Source organism: Camelina sativa, chromosome 18, assembly GCF_030686135.1.
Source record: "Camelina sativa cultivar CO46 ecotype springtype chromosome 18, ASM3068613v1".
Classification (NCBI taxonomy): Eukaryota; Viridiplantae; Streptophyta; class Magnoliopsida; order Brassicales; family Brassicaceae; genus Camelina; species Camelina sativa.
Genome location: NC_141897.1, coordinates 14,469,185 through 14,482,880, shown reverse-complemented (window position 1 = coordinate 14,482,880; position 13,696 = coordinate 14,469,185). Strand labels below are relative to the sequence as shown.

The 13,696-nt window shown below is 35.0% G+C and overlaps 1 protein-coding gene across 2 annotated transcripts; it reads right to left on the bottom strand.

Moving 5' to 3' along the window:
- Positions 1-2,885: 2,885 nt before the first annotated feature.
- On the bottom strand, positions 2,886-5,741 carry LOC104761097 (calcium-dependent mitochondrial ATP-magnesium/phosphate carrier protein 2). Of its 2 annotated transcripts, none has more exons than XM_010484130.3 (5): positions 4,855-5,741; positions 4,165-4,401; positions 3,511-4,062; positions 3,332-3,422; positions 2,886-3,215 (listed from the first exon to the last, which is right to left on the bottom strand). In XM_010484130.3, the coding sequence occupies exons 1-5, from the start codon at positions 5,312-5,314 to the stop codon at positions 3,038-3,040; spliced, it is 1,518 nt and encodes a 505-aa protein (XP_010482432.1). In that variant the 5' UTR covers positions 5,315-5,741; the 3' UTR covers positions 2,886-3,037. The 2 variants fall into 2 exon arrangements, with proteins under 2 accessions (XP_010482432.1, XP_087355942.1); XM_087499816.1 differs by having other exon boundaries at positions 4,165-4,415; positions 4,855-5,702.
- Positions 5,742-13,696: the final 7,955 nt, after the last annotated feature.

Sequence of the window (13,696 nt, the reverse complement as noted above, 5' to 3'; positions counted from 1 at the left end):
TTAAATCTTGATTTTTTTTCTATTAGTAAAGGTAGTTTAGTCATAACCTACAAATAAAGATATATACTATCTGAACAAATTTTTTTAAAAGTATCATTTATTTCCAACTATCCAAATATTTTATATCTGTTTGTTATTTAATTTTTTGAAAACGAGGGTAGGAGTAGGAGTAGGATTATAGGAGTTCTTGGCTGTATGGTGGGGTTGGAAGTTGAGATGTGGTAATGTTTTTCGGGATAAATAGCTTTGGAAAAATTGAGTCCAGTATATTAAGGATCTTACCAAGGAGGTTTTATCGGCTAATATGGCGAATGGCGCCAGAAGAATAGTAACAGAAAAGGTTGAGAGGTTGGTTCGTTGGTTATATCCAGAGACAGGTTGGTATAAGTTGAATTCAGATGGAACATCTCGTTGGAATCTGGGAATGGCCATAGCTGGGGGTGTATTACGAAATGAGAATGATGAATGGTGTGAGGGTTTTGCTTTGAATACTGGGAGATGTTAGGTATCTTTGGCGGAGTTATGGAGTGTTTATTATGAACTCTATATAGCTTGGGACAAAAGGATTGAGAGGTTGGAGGTGAAAGTAGATTCAGAGATGGTGGTGGGGTTTCTTAACAACGGGATAGAATACTCTTATCCGCCATCTTTTCTGTTACAATACAGTTGTGTCATGGCCTTTAGATAATCCATATGCCACATATGTATAAAGCAGTGTTCAAGAAAGCGGTCTAGGCAGCCGCCTAGGCGCTGTCTAGGCGCTAGACGCTCAGCAGACGCCTAGATGACCGTCTAATCCGCTTAAAATTACATACATTTTATTTTAATATTTATTTTTGATTTTTAAATTACATATAATTAAATTATTATGTTTTATATCTATATACGTAATTATAAACATCTATATGTTGTTAATATGATTTAAATAAATGTATTTTTCTTACCGTTGTTTATAAATTTTTTATTTTTATAACATATATATTAATATAATTATATATATATATATAATGTTTTATATTGTAAACGCCTAAACCGCCTAAAAACCGTCTAGGCCCTGACTAAGCGTTCTAGGCGCTAGGCGTTGGGTCACCGCCCAGATACCGCCTAGCGCTTTCTTGAACACTGGTATAAAGAGGTCAATCATCTTATAGATAAGTTGGCGAACTATGCGGTTTGCATGTTCTGAGTACGGTTCCTAGTGTATTTGAACCGGTAGTTAGAGACAATTTATTTGGACCTGCGTGTCTCCGTCACACTTATTTGTATTTTTTTTTCCTAATTAATAATAACCGGGAGCATTTCCTACCAAAAAAATCAATAGGAGTTCTAATAATAATATATTAAATGTGTTATCGGTGTATACTGTATATATGCGAGTGATAAAATTGATTAACCATATATACTCGGTACTAGATTTGGACCCGTGGACAAATTATTTATAACTAAAACATTTAAATTATAAGTTATATTTGTTGGTTAAATATGTTATAATTATATAATAATTGTTAATTTTATGGTTTAAATCATATAATACCGCAATATAATTTCTTTTCTACATAATATTTATTTAATTAATTAGATATGTATATTCTCTGATACTCATAGTGTTAATAAAATAATGAAATGATATTTTACCCATATAACACCGAATTAATGATATTTGAAATTTATATAAATATTGATAAAACCCGTCTTGCTATATAACCCCGTCTTGAGATATTTTAACTTGCACTATAACATCTTAATTTTTAATATTTATATTTTTGTATTCTAAATATTAGATTGAGTTGATATGTTATTTATTAAGATTGTAACAATTTACATTTTATAAGATTGGCGCTTCTTATAAAGTTTAAAGATTATAATACTTAGAATTCGTAAAACGGTTGAGTATTTCTCAAATAGTTTCGTAAAATTTTAAATATATTATTAATATTTTAAAAGTCTTCTAACTTTTTTAAAAGTTGAAATATTTATAATATTTGAATTTTATAAATATTTGAAACTTCATAAACGTTTAAATATTATTAATATTTTAACATTTTATAAAGTTTAACTTTCTAAAAAACATAAATATTTATAATATTTAACTTTTTAAAAGTTTTAATATTTATCATATGTAACTTTTTAAAAATATTTAAAATAAAGAACCGTAATAAACCAAATAAAAGTTTTTTTTTTATTTTGAATGTCTGATAAATCAAGCTTTCGACTCATTTGTATTTTGAATCATTTTCGACTCTTTTATAGTATGACTCTGAACTATTATCCAATTTTTTTAGGCGATGTGGGATATTATAACTGAATGTTTTTATTCATTTATTGAGTAATATATGTCCGTTTTTAAAAAATTTATATTACATCATATGCAGGAAAAAATCACAATTTTTATTAACTAAATGTATTATAGAATAATTCAAAATAATTTAAATATATATTTAAATTAAAATGAAAGAGAATCATATATTTATGTTTGAATGAGATAGAAAGATTTCTTTATTTTTTTAAATCTTACCTATAATTAATTTTGAATTTTTCGGTAACTAATATTAAAGTCAATGCATTGAATGTTAATTATTTCCAAAATGATTTTTGACACAAAGTTGCTACAAAAATAGTATAGATTTATTATGTGTACAGTGGAAACCGAACTAAACAGAGAAGATGAATTGAACATTCAACATTCATACTTAACACAAAAATGACAAGACGTTACCTAACTCTTGCTTTCACTCTCCTCTCCACTACACCAAAATATATCCCAAGACAAGAACCTCTATTATTATTTTGCCTTATAGATCACATGTGGAATCATCAAAGCAAAAGTCAAGAAGCATCACGACAATTTTCTCATCTCTACAGCTTTCTACACTTGACAATAAACGTTTGGGGGAAACAAGAATATTATAGTAGTATATATCTCATACAAATGATGTTTAGAAGAATTATGTATGTTAGAAATAACCACCTAGTTTTATAGGTTCTCCTTTATTATTCCCACTCTTTCGTCAATATCAAAATCAAGTGAAGCCACTAATCAATCAAGTTCTAGACTCTTTTTCATAGCTTCGTAAACCATATATGTAATGCTGGCAGCAGGAACAACCTTTAGAAGGTTCGGTAGAAGCCCTTTGTAGAGTGCTTTGTAACCTTCTTCACTTATTGTCCTCCTGAATACTCCCGACATCGAGGTCCTTTCCCGTTCTGCTTGCATTCTGTGTCACAGTAAGTTATATTTCATATTCCCACGAGAACTGATATATGCTTGTGTACGGAGTTTGTGTTACGAAAGAGAGAGAGAGCAGGAGAAACATATAGTCCATGGAATTACCTTGTCCTCACGACCTGCAAAGGATAAACACAGGTTGCTCCAAGAGCTCCTGAGATTGTTCCGCATCCTAGTTGCACAAGCGGACCTGGTTCTGAAGACAAAACCCGAGACCAGTTTTATGAGTCTACGTTCAAGCAGATTCAGCCAGAACAGAAAAATAGAGAAACTAAGAGACTTACCGGCATCCTGAAGAATATATGTCCGGGACAAGTCCTTTAATTTCTCATATGCAGCAAGGTCGATACCCGCATAAGGGATAATCCCAAGAAGAGAAGGGAAAAGACCTTTGTAAAAGGCGCGTGGACCCTCATGGACCAATATGTCTTTGGTGAGTGTTCCAAGCTTAGGAACAACAACACCAGCTTGGCTCGTGCAAGTCTGCAACCGAGTTTTCACAAGATCCAAAGGGTATATAGAGGCTTGAGCAACTGCACCAGCCATACCTCCAGCAAAAAGCCTAGCGGTTGTGCCTATATCTGCTTTGTCTTCACCCATGTTTTCACCAATAGCGTTTTTGAAAAGCTCATATGCATAGAACTTGATGGCACTCTCTGGTGCTACCTTCACAATATTCAACCCATTACCTCTGAAAAACCCTCGAACCCCATCCTGTTTCCATATCATCTTTATGGCTTCTCGGATTTTAGCATCAGTTTTCTGAATCTGCAATAGAACTTTTAAGCGATCTAGAGGTGCAGTTGCCGTCCTAGATGCTGCACCGGCTATGCCACCTGCGACAGTACTATTTCATTGTCAGAAAAACTTCTAAACCAAATCTTTTTTACGTTGTTCAGAGAAAATAAGCTCCTAACAATCAAGGAAAGGAAGTACACCTGCGATGAAATAGTTGCTCCTCTTTACGTGTTTGCTAATGCCTTGTGGAATAACAGCTTGTTCTCCAATATCAACAAGGCATACTCTTTCCCAATGGTGGTATATATTTTCAATGGTAGCTTCATGTGGGTACAGCAAAAGAAAATCCCTCCATTCTTCAAACATAATGATTCCATCATTGTCCTTATCAACATGTTCCACAAAACGAGCTAGCTCCTCATCATTTATCTCAATCCCTGCAAAATAGAAACTGTTGTGGCTTATAGGACGAAAACAGAGCATAAACACAAAAGCTGTGGTCAATAGTTTCAATATCTACACATAGAACTGAGACAAGATTTGAGCTAATAGATGAATATTAACAAGCCGTATCCTTAAATGCACAGAAACGAGGTTGTTAACTATCATACACCAAATGAAACCAATACACATCCGTAGGAAGTGTTCTATAAGTATAACCAATACTCAAACTTCATAGATACACAAAGAACCAAAAACTAATAAACAAATTCTGATTTACATAACCACTCAGATTCACAAGAGTCTCATCTTAACTAATGATCCATACATACATATAAACTAGCACAACCTTATCAACCTACAATGATCTAACTCAGATCAGATCATCAGCTTAACATACAATGATCTAACAAAACAGACTTCAGAGCATAAAGAATCTGTAACTATACCGGCCTTAACGAGCGAGTCCCAGAGGCCCTCAGGAGAAATGCAACCATTATGCTCAACATCAATAGCTTGAAATATTCTATACAACTCAAGCTCCTTATCATCCATATATCTACGAAACTCATTATAATCAACACGCCCGTCTCTGTTCGCATCACAAACCCTAAACAACTCCTTAGCGTATTTATACCCACTCGGGATTTGAAGCGCACACAACCCTTTCTCGATTTGAGCACAATCCAAGTAACCAACATTCTCAGAATCGAAGAAACTGAACAAGCTCCTGATTCGCAAATCTCGCTCCTCCCTCGTCTCGCGGAGAGCTAAGAGAACATGATCCATTGAAACCGGTCCGGGTTTCTTAACCGGGTTGCAACATGATCCCTGTTTCGATTTCTTCGCTTCCATTTTCTTCTTCGGTAAACCAACATGCTCCACGCCATGAGTCGTCGTAGTCGACATGATCAAACGAATCAGAATTGACAAAAGATCAGATTTTTCGTTTCTGGGTTTGTGATCACATCATCGTCTTACTCAGATCTGCAATGAATCTACTAAACCGCTCACCATTTACAAAAACCCGTAACGTTTTAGAGAGAGAATCTCAAATCCGTTATTCGAGTGAAGAGAGATGAATCGAATACAACAGATTGAAGAAGGATAAGAAAGGATCTAAATTTGAAGAAGAGAATGAGAATTTGTGCTGATGATGCAGGTGAAGCTAATAAAGGTAGAAGAAGAAGGAAGGAAGAAGAAGAAGAAGAAGAAGAAGAAGGGGCCAATCTCTCCAATGGTGCGGAGTTGAGATTCTCATCTCATGGGATATTCTTCATTTTTATTATGTGAATACGATTTATTATTATTGTTATTTGATTTATAACTTTGTTTTAGACTTTAGAGTATACACAATCATATACTTAAAAAATCAAAAATCACCTTTATTCGTTCGTATTCATAGTATACTGTATTCTTTTTCGGAAAGGTTTAATTTTTGGTGATTGTTGACACTTGACACTTGACAGGTCCCAAAGAGGGACTAGATTTTTCTTGACACACCACCCGGAGAATGCCCTAAATTGAGGTGATGATGGGTCCAAATTTGAAAAAGTTTTAATGTTCAATATCACATGTTTAAAATAATGTTACTCACTGGGGGCATAATAAGATGTGCTTTGGTATAATTAATTATCAAACATTGAAAAGACAATTTCTTTAAAGAGATTAAGCTAGGTCCGAAGTTTAAGTGATTTAAGTTGGGATGAAGTGTTTAAAAGATTTTTTATAAGTTGTAGTCGAGATGGCTTTAGTATTTTCTTGACTCTTTGTGGCAAAATATATGTAAATAAACTTCTATAAGTAGTCCCAACATATTTTAGAATATGAAAAAACGTAAGTTCTGAATCAACTATATGATGATACTCTATAATCGATGTGTTGTACAATTAAAAACCACATTCCATATTCAATATATATATTTAATGCATTGATAATTATAATTAGTTCTTTTTTTTTTTTTACAATTTCAAAACTAGAGAAAAATAGACAAAAGAATTCATACTTTATAGAAGAGCTATAAAATTTCAAAATTATAGAGAAGTAGTACATAAATTTGTACATTCTTTCTAGAAAACGTTATTGCATGGTAAAAAAAAAAAAATACTCTTTAGAAGATCTAACGATTTTGATTATAATAAAAACAAAATTGTAAAATATAAATCATATGTCTTGGGTTTGATTGGAATAATTTTTGTTGTAGAATTTTTTTTCTTGTGTTTAAGATAATTTTTTTTGTATATAAAGATGGTCATGAATATAGTTGGTACATGTGGCTATATAGGCATACAATACATTCAGTGACTATATATTTTTAAACTTGATTATGTGGCCATATATTATATTATGATTCGTGTACTTAACTACCTTTTGTTATAAAAAATGATCATGTTAACAATTTTTTGACATTTAATAATTAAAAATTATGTTAATTTTTAAATCAATGCCCTATACTAACTTATTTTTAACGCATAAAATAGATAAATCAATATCTTTTTGATATTTGAAAGATTTTAGATTCTTTTCAATAATTATTTTGATAAATCAATATCTACAAAACCGAATGGTTAACCGAATGTCCAGGCCTATCAAAGGTTGTGACACTCTGGTTTGCGGAAATGTTTAAAAGAATTAATTTAGCCACATACGTCACCAAAATGCATTTATTTTTTAAGTCAAGGGTCCTGAAAGAACTTCATGATGGGTGACCTTTCTGGAAATGATTGTCGAAATTGTGCGAGGGAAGACAAAACATAAGAAAATATCATTTGTTGATTTGTAAGGTCGGTAATCAAGTTTTTAAAGACTTCCAAACGTAACAAACCGGCCATCGAATATGGATTGGTCCACAAGCCGAGAATAGATGTAGGGCTCACTTGGGAAGGTGGGCCCATGGACTGAGAGTAGGCATGGGCTCACTAAACAATGTGGCGGTTGAAGAGTTACAGAGACAGAGGCTACATCATGGTGTGTCAAAGACACTTCCACGAATACTTTGAGAAATTTAGCATTAGTTACTATCAAAAGATTTTGTGACGATTGAAAAAGGTTTTGACGTTTATTGGTCGTTGGAGCAAGCTATTTTGAGATAGCAAAAAGACATGAACATTTTCTCTCCACACAGGATGAGGACAGAGCCGAAGTTCTCTCTATGGTGGAAAAGGTTGGACACAAGGTTATCTACCCAACAAAGGAAGGTGAAGGAGGTTGGACGCAGGGTTATCTCTCCAAGGGAGGAAGGCGGAGCCAAGGTTCTCTCCATGATGGAGGAAGTTGGACGCAATGTTCTCTCCATAAGGGATGAGGGCGGAGCCGAGGTTTTTTCCATCGTGGTCATACATTAATGTGATGATACATCATTGATTAGTATATTATGTTATCTATAAACACATTAAGCCAACTATTTTACTTTCACTTTGGCATAGTTACTATCACGAATACATTGGGAAATTTAACATTAGTTACTTTCAAAATATTTTTTTGTGACGTTAGAAAATTGTTTTTACTTTCATTGGTTGTCAGAACAAGCCATTTTGGGATAGCAAAAAGACGTGAACATATTTTCTCCACATAGGAGGAGGGCAAAGCCGAGGTTCTCTCTATGGTAGAGAAAGTTGGACACAAAGTTATCTCCGCAAGGGAGGAAGGTGGAGGAGATTGGACGCAAGGTTATCTCTCCAATGGGGAAAGGCGGAGCCAAACTTCTCTCCATGATGGAGGAGGTTGGACACAAGGTTCTCTCCATAAGGGATGACGGCGGAGCCGATGTTTTCTCCATGGTGGTCATACATTATTATGATGATACATCATTGATTAGTATATTATGTAATATATTTTTTATTCAAAATGTTTTTTGAGCCAACTATTTTAGTGTGAAAGTAATATACTTGGCTTAATGTGTTTATATAGACAATATCTAGATGGTGATAAAAATATTTTTGTAACATGCAAGAGTACATTTAAGTGTAAAAAATTATACTTTTAATAGTAACATACATAAAATATTTGTAAGTGGATATAAATCTGTATATTATAACAAAAATAAAATTTATATATAACATACAACAAATTTTAATAAATTTAATTTAATTTATAAAACTTTCAACCCGCACATCGAGCGCGTCCTCATCTAGTCTTATTATATAAAGTTAGCCATTAATAAGATTTTGACATATGTCAAATTATTAATATGAAATTTTGACATGTGTAAAAGTTAATATTTAATAGAAGAGATTTGAGATAATGACAAAAAAAAACTGTTTAAACAATATTAACAATATAAAATATAATTATAAAAAATTACAAAATTTAAACAGTCTTTTAAAAAAATAATTTGAAGGAGATTATATATTTCATAAAATTCGAAATTATAACATTATTTACTTATTTTTAATTTTAAGTTATTAATTTAACAAAAAAAAATAGAAAAAGGAATAAGAAGAATGTACAGTTAATTATTAATTCTAAAAAATGTATATACTCACTTCTATATAAACATAGATCTGTCTCAAATTTTTCTTTTAACAAAATAATTTATTCAAAAACTAGGCCTGGGCACAAAATCCAAATCTGAAAATCCGAACGTCGGATTAAAACCGAACCAAAACCGAAAATATATCCGATCGGTTTTTGTTTTCATTATTCCTGGATATAGGATAATATCCCGATATCCAATAGATATCTATATAAACCCGAAAATATAAGAAAAATTGATATCCCGAAGAATATTGTCGCGTATCATTCCACTTCCCAAATCTCGATTGTGCGCAGTTAAGATAAAAACCCTAAATTTCAATCTGGCATCCCACTCTCCGCTAAGTTCCTCCATCATAGACCAGAAATCGATATAGGGTATGCTCTGAATTCTGAACTTTAATTTTTCTTAACTGTGATGTTTCTTTTTCATTAGTTTCAAAATCGATTGTTATTGCCTACTTTGTAGCTCACGGTTTAATTATATTCATATACCAAACTCCAAATTCAGAATATGTTAGCTCTCTCTGTATTTATTTGGTTTAATATGAGAGTAGAGTTGTTTGTGATTTTATAACAAATCTCTTTATTGATTTGAAATTTGTATTGCTTTTCTTGGAAAATCAATTGCTTGTGGTGTTAGGTTGTTTGTTTTTTATTTTATTGGCTCGGTTAGTATAGTAATTTGGGTACAATCAGATTTAAAAATTATCCAAATAAAATATTATGGTTATCTACAATAATATCCAAACCGATCCGGAATCCAAATAATCCGAACCGAAACCGATCTAAATTTTATAAATACCCATATAGACGTTAGAGTTAATATCCAAAAAATCCGAAATCTAAAAAATCCGAACCGAATCCGGTCCGAATCCGATCCGATATTCGAACGCTCAGACCTATCAAAAACACTCCCTTTAAACTTTGTTATATTGGTAAAAAAAGTTTTAATGGGAAGGTAAATTTTCCTTATGTTTTTTAAACCAAAACTTAAATTTTCTCCTAATTTCTCATTTTTTCAGTTTGGAATAGGTAAGATTAATATATGTGTATTCTTTTTCTAATACTGTATTTTAAATATTATTGTAGTATTTTTAGATTGTTTTATTTAATTTATATTTTCATCTTTGTTTTGAGATTCATATACTACCCTGCTTATAATTTTCCATTATTTCTTTAATTATGTCAAATTATTTTTTTTTCAATTTCACAACCTTGATTGGTTGGTCATAGACCTTTTTTTAATGCAAACATAATTATTACCATTTATTCAATCCCAAAGGGAGATAAAGATTAGCACATTATCAACCTAATGGTTAGATAAAATAGGCTAATCAAACACAAGATTACAACAAACATAGATAAATAGATAGATTGGAAAAACATAAACCGTTTTTGATAGATCCATAGGAGCTCAGAGATAGAGGCTACATCATGACGTTTAAAGACACTTTGATGAATACATTGAGAAATTTAACATTAGTTACTATCAAAAGATTTTGTGACGTTGGAAAATGGCTTTAGTTTCTTTGGTTGCCGGAGCATGCAACTTTGAGATAGCTAAAAGACATGAAGATGTTCTCTCCACACATGAGGTGGGCAGAGCCAGGGTTCTCTCCATGGTAGAGTAGGTTGGACGCATGCAAAGTTATCTCCCCAAGGAAAGAAGGCGGAGCCAAGGTTCTCTTCATGGTGGAGCAGGTTGGACGCAAGGTTCTCTCCATAAGGGAGGAGGACAGAGCCGAGGTTCGTCCATTTTTTGTTATATGATGATACATCATTGATTACTATACTATCTAATATATTTTTTATTCGAGATGTTTCTTCAACCGAAAATTTTAGTGATTAAAGAAATTATGCAAAACTGAAAATAAATAGACATATAATAGCTTGCTTAATGTGTTCATATAGATATTTTCCTAGGTGGTGGTAAAAAATATATTGTAACATACAATGTACTTAGGTGTAAAAAAATACACCTAATGGTTGGATAAAATAGGCTAATAAAACACAAGCTTACAACAAACATAGATAGATAAATTGAAAAACCATAAACCGTTTTTGATAGATCCATAGGAGCTCAGAGACAGAGGCTACATCATGATCTGTCAAAGACTCTACTTCCACGAATACATTATGAAATTTAACATTAGTTATCAAAAGATCTGGTGTTGGCAAAGGGTTTTTAGTTTCAATGGTTTGTCAGAGCATGCTACTTTGATATAGATAAATGACGTGAACATGTTCTCTCCACACATGAGGAGGGCAGAGCTGTAACATCATGTAACATCGATCGATTCCGGTTTTGACTTAAGTTAAACGCTGCGTTTTGGGGAAAAGAAAACCCTTAAGTCGTTCATTTTGTCTCATTAGACGACTTTAGCCGTTTTTGAGAGAAAAGAAGGAAGAAAAAGTGTTCTTGAGTGTTCTTGGTGATTTCTGGAGATTTGAGGCTGTTCTTGTAGAGATCTGTAGCTGGGATCGTTGTAGGAGCTTCCTAGGAGTGTTGTTTTGCTTGTTTGAGGTTCAGATTCATCTTGGCAAAGGTAAGTGCATGACCATGGCTTATCTAAGCTGGAGATTACTCTTATCTGCTTGTTTATGAGTTGTTAGGCTTGTTAGTATGTCGTTTGAGGCGTTGGGAAGCTTTCTTGTGGCTTCGGATCGATTCTCGTGGTTGCAGGAACGGAGATCCGGCGAGAAGCTTCGGGGAAAACGATGCTCGGCATGAGCATCGATCGATGCTAGTGCGAGGACGGCGCGGTTTGACCTAGGAGCCTCGGTCGATGCCATGTGGAGGTGTCGGTCGATGCGATTAGGGTTTCCGCGTGATGTCGAGAATGTGTCGATCGATGCATACCCTGTGTCGGTCGATACTGGTCCCTGAGGGTGTCGATCGATGCATACCCTGTGTCGGTCGATGATGGTCCCTGATGGTGTCGGTCGATGCAAGCTTTGTGTCAGTCGATGCAGAGCCTGGTTTGTTTGTTGATTGTTGTTTGATGGTTAGAGTATCTCTATTGCTTGTGTGTATAGCCCAGTAGATGGGAGGATTGCCTTACTGAGTGTTTATAAAATACTCATGCATCGCCATTTTGTGTTTGTGGTGCAGGTAAAGGCAAACTGTTATCGTGGAATCAAGGCAATGAAGAAGAGGATGTTCTAGGAACTCGATTGGATGTTGTCTGGCATTGCTAGGTTGCTAGAGTTGGGTCATTAGAAACATTGTTAGGATTGCCGGTTTGGTGTTTCTTTTTGTTTGGTATTTGGATATTGTTATGATTATGATATTGGTTTATTATTGGTTATTTATTGGTATTGGTTATTCCGATGTTGGTTGTGATTATGGTTAGATGGCTAGTGGGTATGGGACCACTAGTTGTAGTTTATTATTATTTATTATTATGGTTATTATTATTTATTATTTAAAAAAAAAACGGGTCAGGTCGTTTCAGTTTGGTATCAGAGCCCTTACGGTTCTAGGTTTGGGTTCACTAGGTTTCCATTGTGATGTTTGGGATTGCATGTCTTGATTGATTATGTGAGTTAGTCAATTGTGTGTGGCATGGAGTCCTAGAACATCCTCTTCGAACCTATAGTGTAATTCCACGGTGAGTTTATGTTTTTGTGTTATGTTAAGATTGCTTGTTAGCCTCTATTCTTGGAAGTGCAGTGGTTAAAGGTGTTAGAGTTGTTGGTAGTGGACGTGGGCGTTGTCGTGGTCGTGGTCGGACGGGTTTCCAAGGCCAGCGAGTGTATGGTCCGGAGTTCCACGAGGAGGTACGTCGTAGGATTGCAAGCGTATTAGGAGTGACCAGAGAGGGTTAGCCGGTGAGCGTGCCAGGAGTGTTGGGAACCAAAGTGTGGGGTTGTAGCAGGTGGAGCCCAGGGTCGAGATGATCGCTTGACGGATCTGTTGGCGTGCTGTGGGAGCGGTTACCGAGATGGGTACCAGTGCACGCTCCAGTTGTACCGCATGTAGCGGGGTGCAGCCGAGGGCTGTGGATGTTGAGGACTATCCATCTTTTGTTAGGAGGATGGAGCAGTTGTAGATGACCGGTACGAGTTTCTTCTTGAGAGGTATCGAGCCTAGATGGGCAGTTAGATGGTCATATGCAGTTGGATCAGATACTTCTCCGTTTGGTGGGTGATCCAGGTTGATATGAGAAGTTGAGTGGGTAGGTGTAACATTGCAATGTTATACTCGGACCACGGGAGGTACTTTTGGTCGGGAGATGTTTATAGTCGTTAAGGATTGTTGCGCCTGAGGGGATGGTGATTCTCCTGAATACCGATAGCTCGAGGGGCTGGGGGCTCCGAAAGTGGCAGAGGGGATGATGTTCTCCTGAGGGGATGATTAGTTCCTCTAATACCGAGATCTTGAGGATTATGGTCTAAGAGTGAGACGGTATAACTTGAAGACGGTGGTCTGAGAGTGAGATCGGTATGGCTCAAAGTTTGCGACCTAAGGGTGAAAAGTTGGGAGCAATCAATGCCTAAGATGTGAGTATAACCATAACGACTGAGTGTAGACCCCGAGAGAGTGATGGAGGTTTAATCTTGGGTTTTGGATGTGTTGACCTATGGGTCAGGGTTTTACGACCAGAGCAATTAGGAATGTGTGGCTGGAGGCCGGTGGTGTTGGAGTCCCGGGAAGGGGAGTTGCAGCAGGTTTGAACCGGGAAAGGCATGTTTGCCAGATACATAAGTTCATGAGAAGCCTTTATGGCAGGATAATCTAATCGTTGCGACGATTTTGGTTTACGTTCATGGGAGATGGACAGGGTTGCTAGATTCAAGGTTTTGGTAAGCTTG